This window comes from Macaca mulatta, chromosome 8 (assembly GCF_049350105.2).
Source record: "Macaca mulatta isolate MMU2019108-1 chromosome 8, T2T-MMU8v2.0, whole genome shotgun sequence".
NCBI classification, from domain to species: Eukaryota; Metazoa; Chordata; class Mammalia; order Primates; family Cercopithecidae; genus Macaca; species Macaca mulatta.
In genome coordinates, this window is record NC_133413.1 from 129,323,243 (window position 1) to 129,339,991 (window position 16,749).

The 16,749-nt window shown below is 38.0% G+C and overlaps 1 protein-coding gene across 1 annotated transcript in view; it reads right to left on the minus strand.

Annotated features, from left to right (window-relative positions):
• TNFRSF11B (TNF receptor superfamily member 11b) overlaps window positions 1–14,655 on the minus strand; it is a 28,490-nt gene extending 13,835 nt beyond the window's left edge. The window contains exon 1 of the mRNA XM_001096915.4: window positions 14,111–14,655. Within this exon, the coding sequence (XP_001096915.1) occupies window positions 14,111–14,221 (111 nt within the window). The 5' untranslated portion in view covers window positions 14,222–14,655. The remainder of the gene's footprint in view (window positions 1–14,110) is intronic.
• Window positions 14,656–16,749: the final 2,094 nt, after the last annotated feature.

Below are 16,749 nucleotides of genomic sequence, written 5' to 3' on the forward strand. Positions count from 1 at the left end.
TGCCTTTCCTCTAGCAAGCCAGCTCATGTTTGATCTTACCAGTGGAGCTGTATGCTTAACAAAAGTCAATTCTGAATCTGTTTATGCTAGTTGTAACTATAATTAGGAAATTCAATTAAATTTTATGTAAACCAACAAACATGAATGTGAAAAACATTTTTCTATGAAAAGTAAATGGAATGCTTTGGAATGACTTGAGAAAAATGAAGCCTTTCCCTTACCCTCAAAATAAAACACACAAAAAACAACCTACTGCAGAATTTGGAATAGGTGAGATAACTGTTAAGACAGGGAAAACACCTAGAAGGATCATTTAATCAATTAGTTTCATAAATAGCTTTAAGTTCCAAAGCTGAATGAATGGGTAATACTTACAGAAGGGGGTTTTGTAAGAAAGGCAGCATGAGAGCAAACACCGTCTCTAAGAAAGAGGTTAGTTGTATCTCAAAATACAGAGGAATGAATGTTTATTTAAATGTTTTAAGTCAAAATAAAATATTTAAGATATATGTATATAATTTTTATTAAATGCTCTGATTTTGCAATTAATCATATTTAAGAAGTAGGAAAGTATCATAATGGTATATGCAAGAAGAAAAAAATAAGTATTTTGAACTTGGAATTTTATTTTGTCTATATCAATTTTATTTTATTTTTATTGAGATGGAGTCTCGCCCAGACTGGTCTTGAACTCCTGGGCTCAAGCAATCTGCCTGCTTCAGCCTTCCAAAGTGCTGTGATTATAGGTGTGAGCCACCATGCCTGGCCTGTTTTGTCTGTTTCATTCGAGCATACATGTATTAAAGCAACTCTGTGTCAGACAGTGGAAGAATAAACAATGTATATAATATTTTGGTTTGTACCTACTTAGAATGTTTAATCATTGTTGTTATCATTAAGTCTTCACCAACTATAAAAATGAGTCATGGTAATTAACTTGCTTCACATCATAGTAATTAGTGCAGGCAGAATTCAAACTTCGAGCATGTGTCATATAAAATGAATTTTTTGGTCAAATCCTTTAACATTTACCAAATGCTTTCCCTTACACTATTCTCTTCATACATAGTCCAAAAGTAAGCCCTAAAGTGCTTAGTTTTCATTCAGTCTCAAGGGCATAGAGTTAGAAGATCACCAATGTTAGGACATCAATCACAACCTTCCTGAAGTCCAGATAAACTGACCTTGACTTTTCTTTGTGCTAAGACTAGCTCTTGTCCAAAGCTACTGAGTTGAAAATTTCTCAGATCACAATTGATTTGACTAGAGAATTCTACTGGTGTATGCGTCTTCCTAAAAAAACAAAAGAATACACTTGGTCCAGCAAGTTTATTTTTGTATTATGCAATGTAGCCAATCCCATACTACTGGGCTTGCTCTCTGTATGCAGAACCATGAGTGACACAGTGGGTTTCCATTTAGGGAAATTCATTAAAAGAAGCCCACACAAAGTCTGAAATAACCAGTTGGTTTGGGAGTTCCTTTTGTGATCCCTCGTCATGATCTTTGCCACAAAGAACTATTTGAGGACTACCCAGAGTTAGCTAAACTTCTGGTCAGTTTGAAAACCATGTCAGTTTACAGTTCATCTTAGCCAAGAAAGGAAACATCCAGGATATATACTATTTACTAAAGATCTCTTGTAGTATAAGTCATGAAAGTTATCAAAAACCATCTTCCTGTGAATGTCAGTTTATTTGATTTTTTATAGTCTTATATTACACCTCCTCTCCCCTTTTCCTCCATTCCTCAAATAATTCATTTATTCATTCAACAAGCACTCATTGAAACAATTGCTATATTCTGAGAATATGGCTAAGTGGAGTTGAATAAGTTAATGTTAGCATGCATCCAAAAGCCCATTCTGATGTAAAATACAAATCACTGCGAAACAATTGGAGGAATAAAAGGGGAGAAAGAAGAGCAAGAAAAGACTCAATAGAGAAAGAGGTTGGAAACTATAAGGGGTACTGGTAATGGAGAAGGAGAGGAAGGAATAGGTATGACATGTTGCCTGGTCACATTGGGAGGGGGTGGTGCTAAGAAGCAATTGAAGAGCACATCCATGAATTCTAGCCAGTAGGTATGTGGTGTTGCCATTAATTACTGGCAGCAGGAAGAGCCAACAATTGTGGAGAAAGAGAATGAATTTGATTTGGAACATCTTATCTGCCTTCTATAGGAGACTCAAGTGATGACGTCTGGTAGACAATTAGAAGTATGTATTGGGAACTCAGGACAGAAAAGCAGCTGAAGACATAGCTTTCATGGTTATGAGCACATAAATTACTCTAGAAGCAGAGAGACTGGAGTGACATTACCCAAGGAAATTGTGTACAAGCCAAAAAGGACAAAAGTGTTAACCCTTGAGACTTACAAACATTTGGTGAGGTAGGATGAAAAAGGGAAGGATTAAAAAAAAAAAAGCACGGAGAATTTTAAAAAGGGTGCTAAATCTATATACACTATGGAATACTATGCAGCCATAAAAAAGGATAAGTTCATGTCCTTTGCAGGGACATGGATGAAGCTGGAAACCATCATTTTCAGCAAACTATCACAAGGACAGAAAAACCAAACACCGCATGTTCTTACTCACAGGTGGGAATTAAACAATGAGATCACTTGGACACAGGGCGGGAAACATCACACACCAGGGCCTGTTGGGGGCTGGGGAGCTGGGGGAGGGATAGCATTAGGAGAAATACCTAATGTAAATGAGTTGATGGGTGCAGCAAATCAACATGGCACATGTATACCTATGTAAAAAACCTGCATGTTGTACACATGCACCCTAGATCTTAAAGTATTAAAGAAAAAAAGAAGGTGCTAAATGGGTAAGTTCTGAAAAAGTGCACAGCTTGGCTATTTGATCAATCAATTAACAAAAGCACTTTCAGCTGGGAAACCTGCATTTAGAATCTGCATACCATAATTCCAAATTGAGCTCCACCACTACTTAGTAACCATGATCTCACCTCTACAATAAAAATAAGCCTTATTTTTACCTACCTCAGTACAATTGTTATATTTCAAATCAACGAAGGGACACAAACTTGGTAAGAAATATGGGTCAGACTATCATGAGACATTATTACACATACTCATTACACAGGAGGTAGGAAGTAGAAGACATTTCAAATCAGACTCATTTCTGGAGACATTTTGAAGATTCTTGTTCTGTATGAAGTAATACACCTAAATTGTGCCATAAGTTCATTATCTACCCTGTTCTTGTCTCCAGAAAAAAAGCACCTTGGATTTGTTGATAAAATTAGTTTCAGTATCTTCCCAATTGGCATCATTTTCTTGGTGTAAAACAAATGATTCAAGGCAGTTCCATGACTTTGTTTAGAAAACTCAGCTAGAAAATAATTTGTCTCTGTATTTCTTAAATGCTTAGCATGGTGTCTTACAAATGGCAAGTATTCAATATATCTAACTTTTTTCAAATCAATAGACATATTGATTATCTACTATGTGTCATTTGGATCATTGGAATTCTACAGATGCCAATAAATATTCACCATGTAAAGGATACATTCGCAAGGATAAGCACAAAGCCTGCAATTTTCTCATCTGTAAAATGATAGTGATGACCGAAAGTGCCTAAAGGAAGAGATTTTTTTTAAAGCATCTTTCATCTCACATGGTGTCTTGTATGTACTGTTCCATTTGTTCTTAACTTCCATTTTAAAGGTAAATGTGTGAAAAGAGCAGACAACTCATGGGAGAGGTTTATCTACTGCTGCCAGTTCCCCACCTGAGAGTCTACCACTGCTTAATAGTTTTCACAATAGCCAGTTGTTTGGCCAAGAATTATGTCTCTAGGTAAGGCAAGAAGGGCAAATGAATTAAATCTGTTCATCTATACAGACCTGATTTGCTTCCAACTGCTTTCCTAGGTGAACAGGGGAAAAGAAACACAAACAATTATGATTTATTAGATGAGTCACTGGGCCAGATTCCACACGATTTTGCTTCCCTTGAGGCTGAAGAACTGTCTTCAGGTAAAATTTAACTTTCAGTGTAATTTTTGTTCCCTTCAGAAGTCTCCTTTAGTTGTCTGAAGGCTTTTAAATTAATTAGCAATACCTTGTTTGTGTTTGGAATCAATCATAATTGTTAGGTTGAATTTGCTTATGATGTTTTTTGCTTCTTCAGGGGAATGTTATAGACAATATTTAACAGATTAACAAGTGAAGACAAACAAACAAACAAACAAAAACACAAAAAATCTGAGAAAAGAGAACTTGTAATGCAGGGATATGCTTAAAACTTTCCCAAGAAGATATACAGAAATCGCACATATTTTATCTAATAGATCTTAATATTTCTTCCTTTGGGCTTCTGTTAATCATCAGATTTGAGAATTGGCATCAAGTTTGTAAAGCCAATTCAACAGCAGGGATGGCCGAATTTTTCATTGTAATTATCTCATTCAGGCCCACCTGACAAGCACAAGGGTAGCACCACTACCTCGGGGTCTTCCAGCTACAATCCCTGGCATTCTGGCTCAGAACTGGAAAAATATTTTTATATGTTGATATTTTTGAGCATCAATTTTTAAGTTCCATTTTATTTCTACAGTTGCTTTTCTTTGAAGATAATGCATTGCTCACATTACCTTATGAATCCCTTTTGGTTTTTAATGACCTATATTAAAGCCCAATCAATATATGACAATGGACGGCTGGTGAAAACTAGATACGAAAAGCCATGTGATGATGAAATAGAATAGAAACTAGAAGAAGAGATGGACTAAAACAGAATCCAAGCTAAACCTGCAGATATTGACTGCATGTCTATGATGAGCAAAACATCATATTGGAAGCCCTGGGTGATACGGCAAATATTAATAACTTAGTATACTATATTATTGTATAGTGGGCTCTATACTCAGCCCTTTCTTCACTTGCTATTACCTTCCATCCCCTGCAACAATCTCTAATGAGATATGATTATCCCTATTTTACATATAAAGAAACCGAATCTCAAAGAAGTTGAGTGACTTTTTAAAGGTGTCAGAACTAGCACACATTCAAGCTGGGATTTAAATCCTATCCTGTCTGAACCTAAGCCTTTAACAACTGACTTTTCCCTCTGGGAACTTGCAGTTATGAAGAAGACAGACATATAAATGACCAACTACAACACAAAATTCAATATGATTTACTATCTATCCATCTACCTACCTACCTATTTGACCATTCATCCATCCATCCACCCATCCACCTATTCATCCATCCACCTATCTACTCATACTGGTGAATAAATGCTTCTCCCTTCTTCTCTTGTCCTAAAATACAGTACTTTACACAACCTCTCTGGAAGACAGTCCTATGAGATTGAGTAATCAGTTGCAATTTATACTAAGCAATAGCTTCTCAGTAATTTGCTCCCTGTTCTCTTCCTTTTCTACATTACTCATCATACACTTTCTCCTGCTTCCCCAGGACTGCACTTTCTAAAAGGTACTCAAAGTTTTTGTTTTATGTTCTGTTACCTAGGGAATCTGGGCTTAGACTCATATCCACTAAGGCTAGGGCGCTTAATTGCTAAGAAAAGAAATATGGTAAACACCTGAAGCTTGAAGAAGGAGCTGAAAAAAGGATGAGAAATATACTAAAATCACTTCACCCAAGGATTTGACCCTCATGAACCCCATCCTGGGCATTCTTAACCCCTGTGGAAAACTCTGAGTTCAGGGTATCCACAGAGGGTTTCCTCTCATTAATGGGTATTTTTTACTGGACTCAGCTAATATATATACACTAGTATAGAGCAGAAAAATTTCTCAGCTGGGTAACATTAGGGAAAGTTACGTAACTTCTCTGAACCTCAATTTCCTTATCTTTGAGACAGAGATACTAATCTCTGCATCATAGGCTTTTTGTAAAAATTAAGTGAAATATGGTATATAAGGTCCAAATACAGTACCTATTCTAAAAATGATTAGCGTCTTTCTATTTTATGGCTTCCTCCTTTTGGCCTGGCTTAAATGGGTAGAAGTTGTAGATGAAGATAACTGAACTTCTACAAAGGGTGAACTGGAAGCAAGGAAAAACAGGATCCCTGTTTGCTTACTGTCACATAATAGGGTGTTTGATTTGGAGTGTATTGTTAAGTGTCTGTTGACCTTCCCACTTTGCAGCCCAGCTAACCCTTTATGTAATCTAAATTTTGAATTTTTGAATTTTCAGCAGCAGAAGGCAAAAGAGATCCTTCTTCATGAATCCTTCTAACAATAGCTTTGATGAAGAAGGGGTTGGAGAATCTAAAATCACAGATTTAGTCTTTTGGGGTTTGTAAATGTTCTTTGCAGTTGCTTACCCTCAATGATCAGATACAACTGGGATTTGGCTACTGAATAAGTCAAGGATGGTTGGGTCTTATGTCAGGCCAATAAACAACTTCAAGCATCTCACTGGCTTAAAAACAACAAAAGTTTATTTCTCACACATAGTAAAGTCCCTAGTTGGTCTACTGAAGACTCTTAACATTGTCTTCTGTCCAGGACCTAGGATGATATAGCAACCAACACCTGAAATATTGCTGATTTGCTGTCAAGGAGGAAAAGGGAAAAAACAAAAAACTTTGGGAGGGCTGTATACATCAACTATTAAGTGCTCTAATTTGGAAGTGACTTATATCATTTTAACTCATGAATTACTGGCCAGAACTATTCACGTTCTCCCCGACCCCATCCTTATCAGGAAACTAGGATACACAATCCCACCAAGCTTCTGGAAGGCAGAAGAACCGGGAACAACTGGCAAAGAGCACTAACAAGTACACCATCCTCATAAACATTGCTCATGCTTTCTATTGGCATTTATTTTAGCACAATCTAGTTGGGTTTTTTTTTTGTTTTGTTTTTTGTTTTTGTTTTTTTTTTTTTGTTTTTTTTTTTTTTTACATTTTTACTGGATATTAAAAGAAGAGACAGGAAACAGAGCGTGGGTGCAGAGGTTTCTGTCCATCAGCCTGGTGTATTATTCAAGTGTAGTTGTTAATGGTCATGCCAACATACCCATTATCATGCTTACTCTGCCTGAAGGTTTGACATTTATTCCAAAGAATGGTGTGCAGTTGTCAAGTACTTCCTTGTGAATACAAATTCAAAGAAAATTCCACTCAATGCGTCCAAGGAGACTGCAAGTGACCATAATTACATCTCTTCAGTAAGTCCTGAGGGAATGTCTTGAACCTGCTTTTAACTAAATGGGATATGAAAAATACTCACATTCATAACTTCTATGCATACTGGCTAAAGATAAGAAGAATGTGTCTCAGAATGAGAAGATATTTTTTGGCTTAAAAGAATAATTTGTGACTCTAAAATATATAAGTAATACTACCTAACAGTAGGTGACATTTCAAAAGCTGCTTCATCTTGTAGTCTCACTGATTTAAATAGGATTTCTTATACATGAACCAATGGGGCAGAATAAACTTTGACAAAGGCAACAAAATAGAATATTTTAAAACACTCCTATAATGTTTTTTATAGACAAGTCTGTTTGATATTTGCATGTTTTGAGCAGGAAATAATGCACAATCGTGTGTGTGTGTGTGTGTTCAGATGGCAAAATCTTTACATCAGACTTTCCACATATCACCTATTCTAACACCTCTATTTTAGCGATGCTGGAAGTAAGACCCATAGAAGTGGTGTCACCCATTAGAGTTCAGAGACTAAATAGAACTGAGAACTTTGGAACCTGGCTTTCCAAATTTAATTGGAATATGAAAAATGCACACATTCATAACTTGTATGCATGTTGGCTAAAAGACAAGAAGAATGTGTCTCAGAATGAGAAACTCTTGCCTCTCACCACTGCCACTGCAAAAGTATTGTCACCATGACCCACAACTGAATTGTTAAATTACATTCTTTGGCGATGGTGGTGGTGGTGAAATTGATGCAAATTGATGGTCAGGAGAATTTTTTAAGGAATAGAGTGCTGATATTCATATTTCTAAGAATAAAAGAAATCATTTTTTGGAACAAGAAAGTAGTATTACATGGCAAGAAAACTGAGGTTTCTGGATCAAAGACCAGAAAAGAAAATTGGATTTACTAAAGGCAGCCACAAAGCTTAGATGAGTCACTGTCTTGTCTTGAATCTAAATTCATCTTGACACCTATTTTCCTATTTTATTGGTGATTATTGAAGAGGCTGTTATAGAAAAGGTCCAGTCTGAATTGGAGTACAAATCTCAAAGCTATTCATTTTATTTTCAAAGAAAATGGCTTCAAGGAAATTAAATATTTTAATAGGTATTAAGACTATAAATCTAGAGAGGTGAATTTTTAAAAAAATCACAACAATAAAGTGGTAAATCAAAGTCATTATCAGCACATTACTTTTTTTGGAAGGGCTTTAGGAATTACATTTCATTTCCTCTTGCATCCTCTATCCAGTTATGGTCTGGCTGACTCAGGTGCTTCTGAGAAATTGGGGTGAAAAACTACTCAAGCACCTCGGAAATTATGTCAACTTGTAGCTGGAAAGAACCATTTTAGTGGGTCTAGAGACTGTTCTAGCCTCGGATCATTCATTTAGAGAGGCCAGGTAAATGTGAGAGAGAGTGGGTACCACTCAGTTTCTTACCTAATGTGTTGTAACACTATTCTTATCCCTTACAACTGTCTAAAATGATTCTTTTTTTAGACTTTCTATGCTAGTTACCCCAAAATATTCTGTGGTAGTGAGTTCCAAAAACTAATTACATGTCACATAAAAACACCGTCCTTGTATCTATTTCAAGTTGGCCATACCTCACTCTTTCTTCTCGCGTAGATAGTTTATGGATGTTCCTAGGATTTCCGATTCACTAGTTCCTGCTATTGTGGGTTGCTAAGTTTTATTTTGATTCTTGTTTTCTTTTCTAAACATGGCTGCTAGTGCTGTTCATATTTGCATTTTGTTTACCAGGCTATCGATATCAGAATTGTGCTCTGGGGGCAGCTTCACACTCTTCTGTCTTGGCATGTGAAGTCATCCTTCTCTAGGGCTCCAAAAGTCTTCTCTAGGCTGATGAGACACATTTTTTTTAATCTCCAGCCCAGCCTTCTCCTGCACTCTGAAATATTTTATGTCTAAATGCCTACTTGACATCTCTACTGAGACATGTTACAAACATATAAAATTTATCAAACCAAAAATGAACAGTTGATGTCCAAACCCACCATCATTTGTTCTCCACTCAGTAGCTGTGTATACTTGTATTCTCTATTCAGTAGATAGCACACAGTCCCAGCTGGATGGGAAGGCCAGAAAACCAGTCCTGCCAGGCTTAGATCGCACTCCAAATATCAATATATGAATCTGGTTCATTTTTGTTACTTAAGAATGGGCTTTCGTGAAGGTATTGATATGAACCTTTACAGTAGGAATGTACAAATGTATTTAAAATATTGGTCAGGTGGGTAGGATGTTATGTGTATCTTTTCAAAGAGATCAAAGTTAACATTAGAAGTGAACTATCTGGCAGTAAGCTAAATTCTGTTAGAACATCCATGGAACTTGCTAGCAGATTATCCAACACCCTAGCAGATCTCTTTATAGCTCCTTTGACTCAGGAAACATACCTTAGTGTCATGCACTATGGAGACCCTGGGGCTACAAATGAACAAGATGAAAATCTGTGCTTGCAAAAAGCTCATACTTTGCCACAGAGGTGGTGCTATCCCTCAGGAGAAGTTCTAGGAATCTGTGGGGGCATTTCTCTGGTCATAATGACTGTATGCTGCTGGACATCCTGAACAATGAAGAATAATCCCACATCCCACACACGTTCATGTCCTATTGACCACTGATACAAGTAATCTAAATTAAAAAACCTATTTATTAGTATCTGAGTCTAGACCAGAACTCCATTTTATATACACACGAAGTGTTTTTTGCATGATTGTTATCCATAATTTTTCAGGAATTTAACAAGATAAAATGTGATCGAAGATTATTAAAACTTGTTCTGTTTAAAACTCTAGCAACATTTGTTCACCATTTCAGAAAATCACAGTACCAAAGCCAATGCTGACCATGTTTTTGAGTCACCAATATTACACATGTTCCCCAGTCTTTATTCCTAGTGATGTGTTCATGGCAATTTTACAAAAAGATGCTAGCACATCACTACTTCTTTATGTCTTCTAGTGAAGCCTATTTTATTATAAATTACTTTCCTTTTATTACTCTTTATAGTATAGTTATGCCAGTATATTGATTTTTAAAAATTATATGTGCAGGTAAAATATATGCACTCTGAATTTCATTTCAGGAGAGCAAGGAGGTTGTTACAAAGGATGTATTGTAAAAGTGCATGGAAGAAATCTGATATAATTGAGAACTACTGCCCTACAGGGTAAACCACACAAATATCCTGATAATTTTGGCATCTCCGCTCCATTGTAGCAACAGAAGGAGCAGCTAGGCATCATCAGTCAAGGCTTTCATGCAAACATAAATTTTTGTAAGATTACTGTTTCCCTTCAAAATATTCCCCAGTCTTTTTTTTTTTTCTTTTTTGGCTGCAAAGGAGAAACTCAAACTAAAGGAAATGTTGTTGGTTAATGAGATGCTAGAGAAAATAATACTTTTCACAAAAAGCTTTCACACAAAGGGAACATGCCAGCAGGGGGCTGAGGGTTGCCAAGAGCAAAACCCAGCAGGCAAGTTAGTGGCTAGGAGAGCAAAAATACCTGAGTGTGTGTTTAGTTCCCTTTGATCAACACTGCCATAGCTGTCCTTCTAGAACTAACCAGATAAACCATCTGGTGCAGAACCCTTACTTCCCTGATCGATGGAATTTGACAGCTGTAGTTTCAGCTTAAGAAGTGAAATTTGAAACTAGATTGAAATGAGAAATTGTGCTGGAGGTTGCTAGGTGACCTAGGCCAGGAACGTTGCTATGGACAGGGATCAGGACTGTTTTGGATTGAGGGTTTGTCACATTTTCCTAGAAACTACAGGGTATTCGTTCTCTTAAAACAAAACAAAAAAATACAAACAAACAAACAACAACAAAAAAAACCTTAACCACTAGGGGGAGGGAGAGGAAACCAAAATAACAACTATAAAACAACAAAAAGCCCCCAAAGGCATTATCCTACAGGAAAATGGACCAGACATTTTTCCTGAGAAAAAAATAAATCTACTCCCTCCCTGCCCACTTCTCCACCCCAACTCCTAGTATCACAACATTAATTCAGAGCTTAGCTTTGAGAAGTTCAATGGATAATTCTGATACTAAATGATGGGAAGTTTCAGCCATCCGTTAAAACCTAAGCCTGAGTGAAGCAGAGAAGGCCTCTGCTTCAATGCATTAAGGAACATTCCAGGAAAACCCATGTCTGTGACATTAGTACTAATGACAACATCCCATTCCTACCTCCTTCTCTGCTTACCTACCAGCATATCCTTTGCTCTCAGAAAAAGAATCTAGAATTCTATTTTGCTACACAATCTTGCCTTCTCTCACTTCTTTGGTCCAGGACGCCTGATTTTAAATCTCCAACAATGACACGTCATACCCCTCCTCCGGGATGACAGTAGATGGCTATCTGTCCCTTCTCTGAGTATCATCAGCACTTCGTTTACATAATTCACTTGGCCCTAGATTGTCCTATAGTAAGTTATCTGTGAGCATCATGCTAGAAGCTAGTGTTGATATGAAGCAGAAACTTTACGTGGGTATCTTGGATATATGCATATCATTATTATCATTTTATAAAATACAAAACTAAAATTCAAGAAAGAAGTAACTTGGCCACAGTCATTTCTCAGGTAAGTGGTGGTACTGGTATTTGAATCTTGGTCCACATGATAACACTGCACTAGGAACTTCCCTTATAAGATGCTATAAGGCAGAATCTTTTATATTCCCAAGTCACCCATTAGTTTCTGTTTTGCAACTCTATATACACAATTACTTGCCCAATCTGCTTTCTCCATTACACTATGGGTCCATGGTGACAGGAATAGTGTCCATCTTGCTTTTCACACTGTCCTGATGCTTAGTGCTAGTGGAATGCCCATTATAAAGAAATAAATATCTGTGGTGCTTCTAGTTCCTACAATGGCACCTTGGTTTTACAAAAGGGCATCTGGACTCTATGTGTAAATACAAAGTGTCCATTTGCAATCATTTTCAAAATAAAGTAACTCTCAGAAGCTAAAGGGGAAGCAAAATTCTTCCTGTATAAAGTATTTACTGTGTTCCCAACACAAAGTCTTTTCTTTTGATAATGCTGTATCATCTAAAATTAGTATTATGTCTATCTTCCTGTACAGACCACATATAAAACTATTTTACTATCATTTATGGATACTTCTAAGTAGAAACCTATATTATTTAGTGGAAATCCTGAAATTTAACTCATTGCTAGTATGTTTATTATTAATTAAATCTTTGAAACAATAAAAAGGGCTAGGAAGAATAAAAGTGTCCCCATATTAACAGCAGCGTTATTTATACTAACCCAAAACTAGGATGATTAAATCAATTGTGGTGTGTCCATACAATGGAATACTATACAGCAGCGAAAATGGACAAATTATTATATATCCTATAGTACAGATGAATCTCACAACAGAACTTTGAGTGAAGGAAGTCAAATGCAAAAAAATGAATAAATTCCATTTATAGAAAGTTCAAATACAAGCAAAATTCATGTATGGTGTTCCAATCAGAATACTGATTGTTCTGGCCATGGACATAATAGTGATGGGAGTTCCTGGGGTGCTGATAATATGTTTCTTAATCTGTGTGCTAGCTCACAAGTGCTTACTTAGAAAAACTGCATTAGGCACTTACGACTTGCACAATTCTCTATGTGTTATATTTTAATAAAGGTTCACTTTTTTAAAAGCTCTCCATAGTATCTATAGTGATGAAGTTATACATACATACACACACACACACACACACACACACATGTATTTTAACATACTTATGGGTAGATTCCTATCCAACTTACCTGTTCTTTAGTGTCTTTGCTATTTATTCACTTATTTATGTTTCTGTATCCTAGGAACTAAGTGGAAGACTACCTAGCCTTCTATTCATTATTTGTGGGTTGGAGGTTGAAATTCAAACATTTACTCAAACACTTCCAAAACACATATGTGGCTTAAATATGGCTTTTCCTAGCCTTGCATAAATTTCTGATTCATATCTTGATGTACTCTACACTCTAGTGACATAAAGAAAATAAGTCATTGGTCGTAGAAAAACTTACATGCAAATCTTACTAACTTGATCAAAATCTAAGCTTAAAAAAAAATCTATGTTACAGAGATTCCTTTCTTTTCCAAATAACATTTTAGAAAAAATTTTTAGCCCTATTTAGGGAATTTCAATTATTTAGATATATTTTAGAACATAACATATGGCCAATATTTTCCACAGTATATTGAAGTTGAGAAGTGAAATAATTTTAACAATAAAATTTTATTAAAATATTAAATTGCACAATTAAGTGTGTGTGTATGCAAAAGACAGATCTTTTCTCCAAATTATTCCAAATATCCCATACTGTATTAGAAAAATCTAATAATCTATCATGTCATATTCCATGTATCCAAATTATATTCTAATTATAATGGTTTTAAGAAGACCAACGTCTTCTTCCAACTTACTCTGAATCTAAGGGACCACTTCTTTGCCACTAATAATAAAAGTCCAAGTTCATTAAGCAAAGATACTATGGACTACATGAGGGCGTTAATATTCCGAGATGAAGACAAAAGCTTAAAGACTAAAAAAACCTTCAAACGAAAAGTTCTCTCTCTTCTGTTCTCTCTCTCTCTCTCTTGCTGTCTCTCTCTCTGTCTCTCTCTCTCTCTCACTCGCTGTCTGTCTCTGTCTCTCTCGCTGTCTGTCTTCCATAAAGTCAGCAGGAACTTTGCAGCGTAAAAAGACACCCTAGGGGAAGCATGGCATAACTTAAAAGCGGTTTCCTGCTCCAGCCTGACCCCAAGCCTCTCCTGGGAGGGAGCCAGTGGAGCCTTCTTCCCGCCGGTCCGCTGGGAGGTTGGGAGACCAGGTGGCAGCAGCCTCCCCAGGCGCCGGGCACCCGTCGGCTGGCCCAGGGACTTACCACGAGCGCGCAGCACAGCAACTTGTTCATTGTGGTCCCAGGAAACCTCAGGCGCTTGGAGGCGGCGGCTGGGCGAGCGCTCCGGTGCGTCTCTGCAGCCCGTGCGCTCATCACGTTATATATAGCGTCCCAGCAACAGGAAGTATCGCCTGCCTTTGATCAGTCATTTTTCTATCCTGGACCAAACTTTGCACCTTTCTTTTTTAGGAAGCTTGGGCGGGAGCCGTCGGGGGGTGTGCAGAAAACTCCAGGGTTAACGCTTTCAGGGCTGGGGAGGAAAGGATCCCCCAGGGAGGTGGGGCCTGAGGGGTGGGGCGCTGGTGTCTGGCCTCTGGGAGAGCAGGGGAAAAAAAAGCCACCAGGCTGAGGAACAAGGCGGCTGCTGTCTCTGCGGGGCTCTGAGGTTTCCCGGCCCCTTCCCGCCAGCGGCCAGCCTCCTGGCAGCCGGGACTAGCAGTGGGAGGGCTGGGCACACGCTGGGCAGCTGCCGTGCTTGTGTCTCCTCCACCCTGAGCGTCCGATTCAGCCAAGATCCAGACGCAGCTGGAGTGTGTCCCAGACCTTTGTCCCCTCGCTGGGCGAAAGCTGTGAATTTCCGCCGTTCCCGGCTGCCTGACCCCTTCACTTCTGGTTCTGAAACCTCAAATTACAGGGCCCCTCTTTATGCATGGCATTGTCTGAGCCCTGTTCGGGGAGTTCGCAATTATTCATCTTCAAGTTTACATAAACCATGTAGTAGGAATTTTTCTAACTCATGTCTGATTGGCCCTAAAGCCCGTGCTATTCTGCATTCACTCCTTGTTATCTGGGGTAGTTACAGCCAGAGAGAATCTGCAGAGTGAAAATTGAACTGCCTAGGGTAGGGAGAACCTTGCGGAGCACTATTTCCTTCACCAACACCATCATCAAGAAAGGGCTATTGGTGCCAGAGCTTACTAGGTGCTGAACTTCTGGAGTTGTCTCCTCGAGGTCTTTCCACTAGCCTCAAGCTATTGACAGAAGTTTGGCACTTTGCTCTGGGGTTCGCTGTCTCCATCAATTCCCTAGTCTGGAAGTTAGACTTGATGACTTGTAAAGCTAGTCCCATTCATGGATTACAGTTCTCGGGTTGCCACTGAAACTGTTTGCAGATGGCTGAAAAAGTCCCTGCAGAGCTGCTTCCCCATCAGGGCCAAGTGTTCAAGTTACATGTCTCCAGAGAAGGGCAAATACTGCCTTTCACCAGATTCAAGGAAAGGAAGGTGAAGAATCAGGAGAGGGGACCTCCGGGGAGCAAGGATGGCCCACCGGGATCAGAGCACTTGCCCCTTCCAATGGACATCCTTCCACCACTAGTTCAAAGTGGATCCAGAGACTGTTCCACGCTACAAATTACAGAAGATGGCGGTGTCATTCAGCTTTGTTCCTCAAGGGCCAGAATATAACAGCATGCTGGTTTCTTAAGTGAACTAGTGAATAAATGTAGCTCAGTGAGTGTGGATAAAGTTGTGTGACTCCAAATCACTCCTCATGTTTTGAATCGTAGTTTCGACATCTATAACCTGAGATATCAACACTTAGACTTGCCACGGGACTCAGGTCAATCCAAGTGTTAGTAGTGAAGCACTATATAAATAGCAGTATTATTGTTTTTGTTAGAGTAATATTTGTCTAGGATATTATTTGAAGGTGTTTTTCTCAGAACATAAAATGATGTCAATATGTTGGTGTCAGACCTTAGAGAAAACTAATCAAGAATTGAGTCCTTCAGTGTTAACCCTGGGAAACGTTTATGTCTCCCTAAGCCTCATCTATAAGATAAAAATATGCTGATATTGCAGAACTGTGAGAGAAAGCAAATGGAAGCATTTAAAAAACAATTATATAAATGATGGTGATCACTAATTATGAGCATTAAATAAAGTAATGCATGTAAAATAACTCAGCACAATGCCTGGCCCATAGGAATTATTTCCTATAGTTATGATTATTCTAGGGCAATACCTAAGATACTGGCCTTTGAAACCTAGATTTGAGCCCCAACTCCAATTTTTCCTAGCTCTGTGACCTCAGACTAGTTGCCTTACCTATTTGTGTTTCCATTTTGTTTTTTATTCCTATAATGAGGATAATCATATCTACCTCAAAGTATCATAAAGGTTATTGTAAAGATTGAATTAGATAAAAGATGTAAAACACTAAAAATAGTGTCCAGCACATAGCGAGTGCTCATTAAGTATTATTATCTGAGGTTCTCATGTGGACATTTGTATAAGCACAAGGCAAATCTAGATTGTAAGCTCCTGAGGGCAGGAACTACATATTTTTCTATGGTATTCACTGAAGCTTTTAGCTCAAATTCTGGCTCTCCCTGTAAAGGAGCGATGGTGGTGATTTGGGGATTCAGGGGATTGGTGATTAGGTGTAATCTGGAGACAGGTTGGGGCACCATTTATCTAGAATCACAAAATAGACTGTGTATTGATTGTGCCTTTCATTTCAGGGTCTAACTGTGGGCCTTTTATTCATCACCCACTGACAGGAAACTGACAGAGACCATGAGTTATCAGTCATTTCATTTGTTATATTCTTGGAGCAATCTGGCCCATCCCCTAGGGTATTCCTAAGTAATCCACTACTGTGGGCTGCAGGCTCTGAAC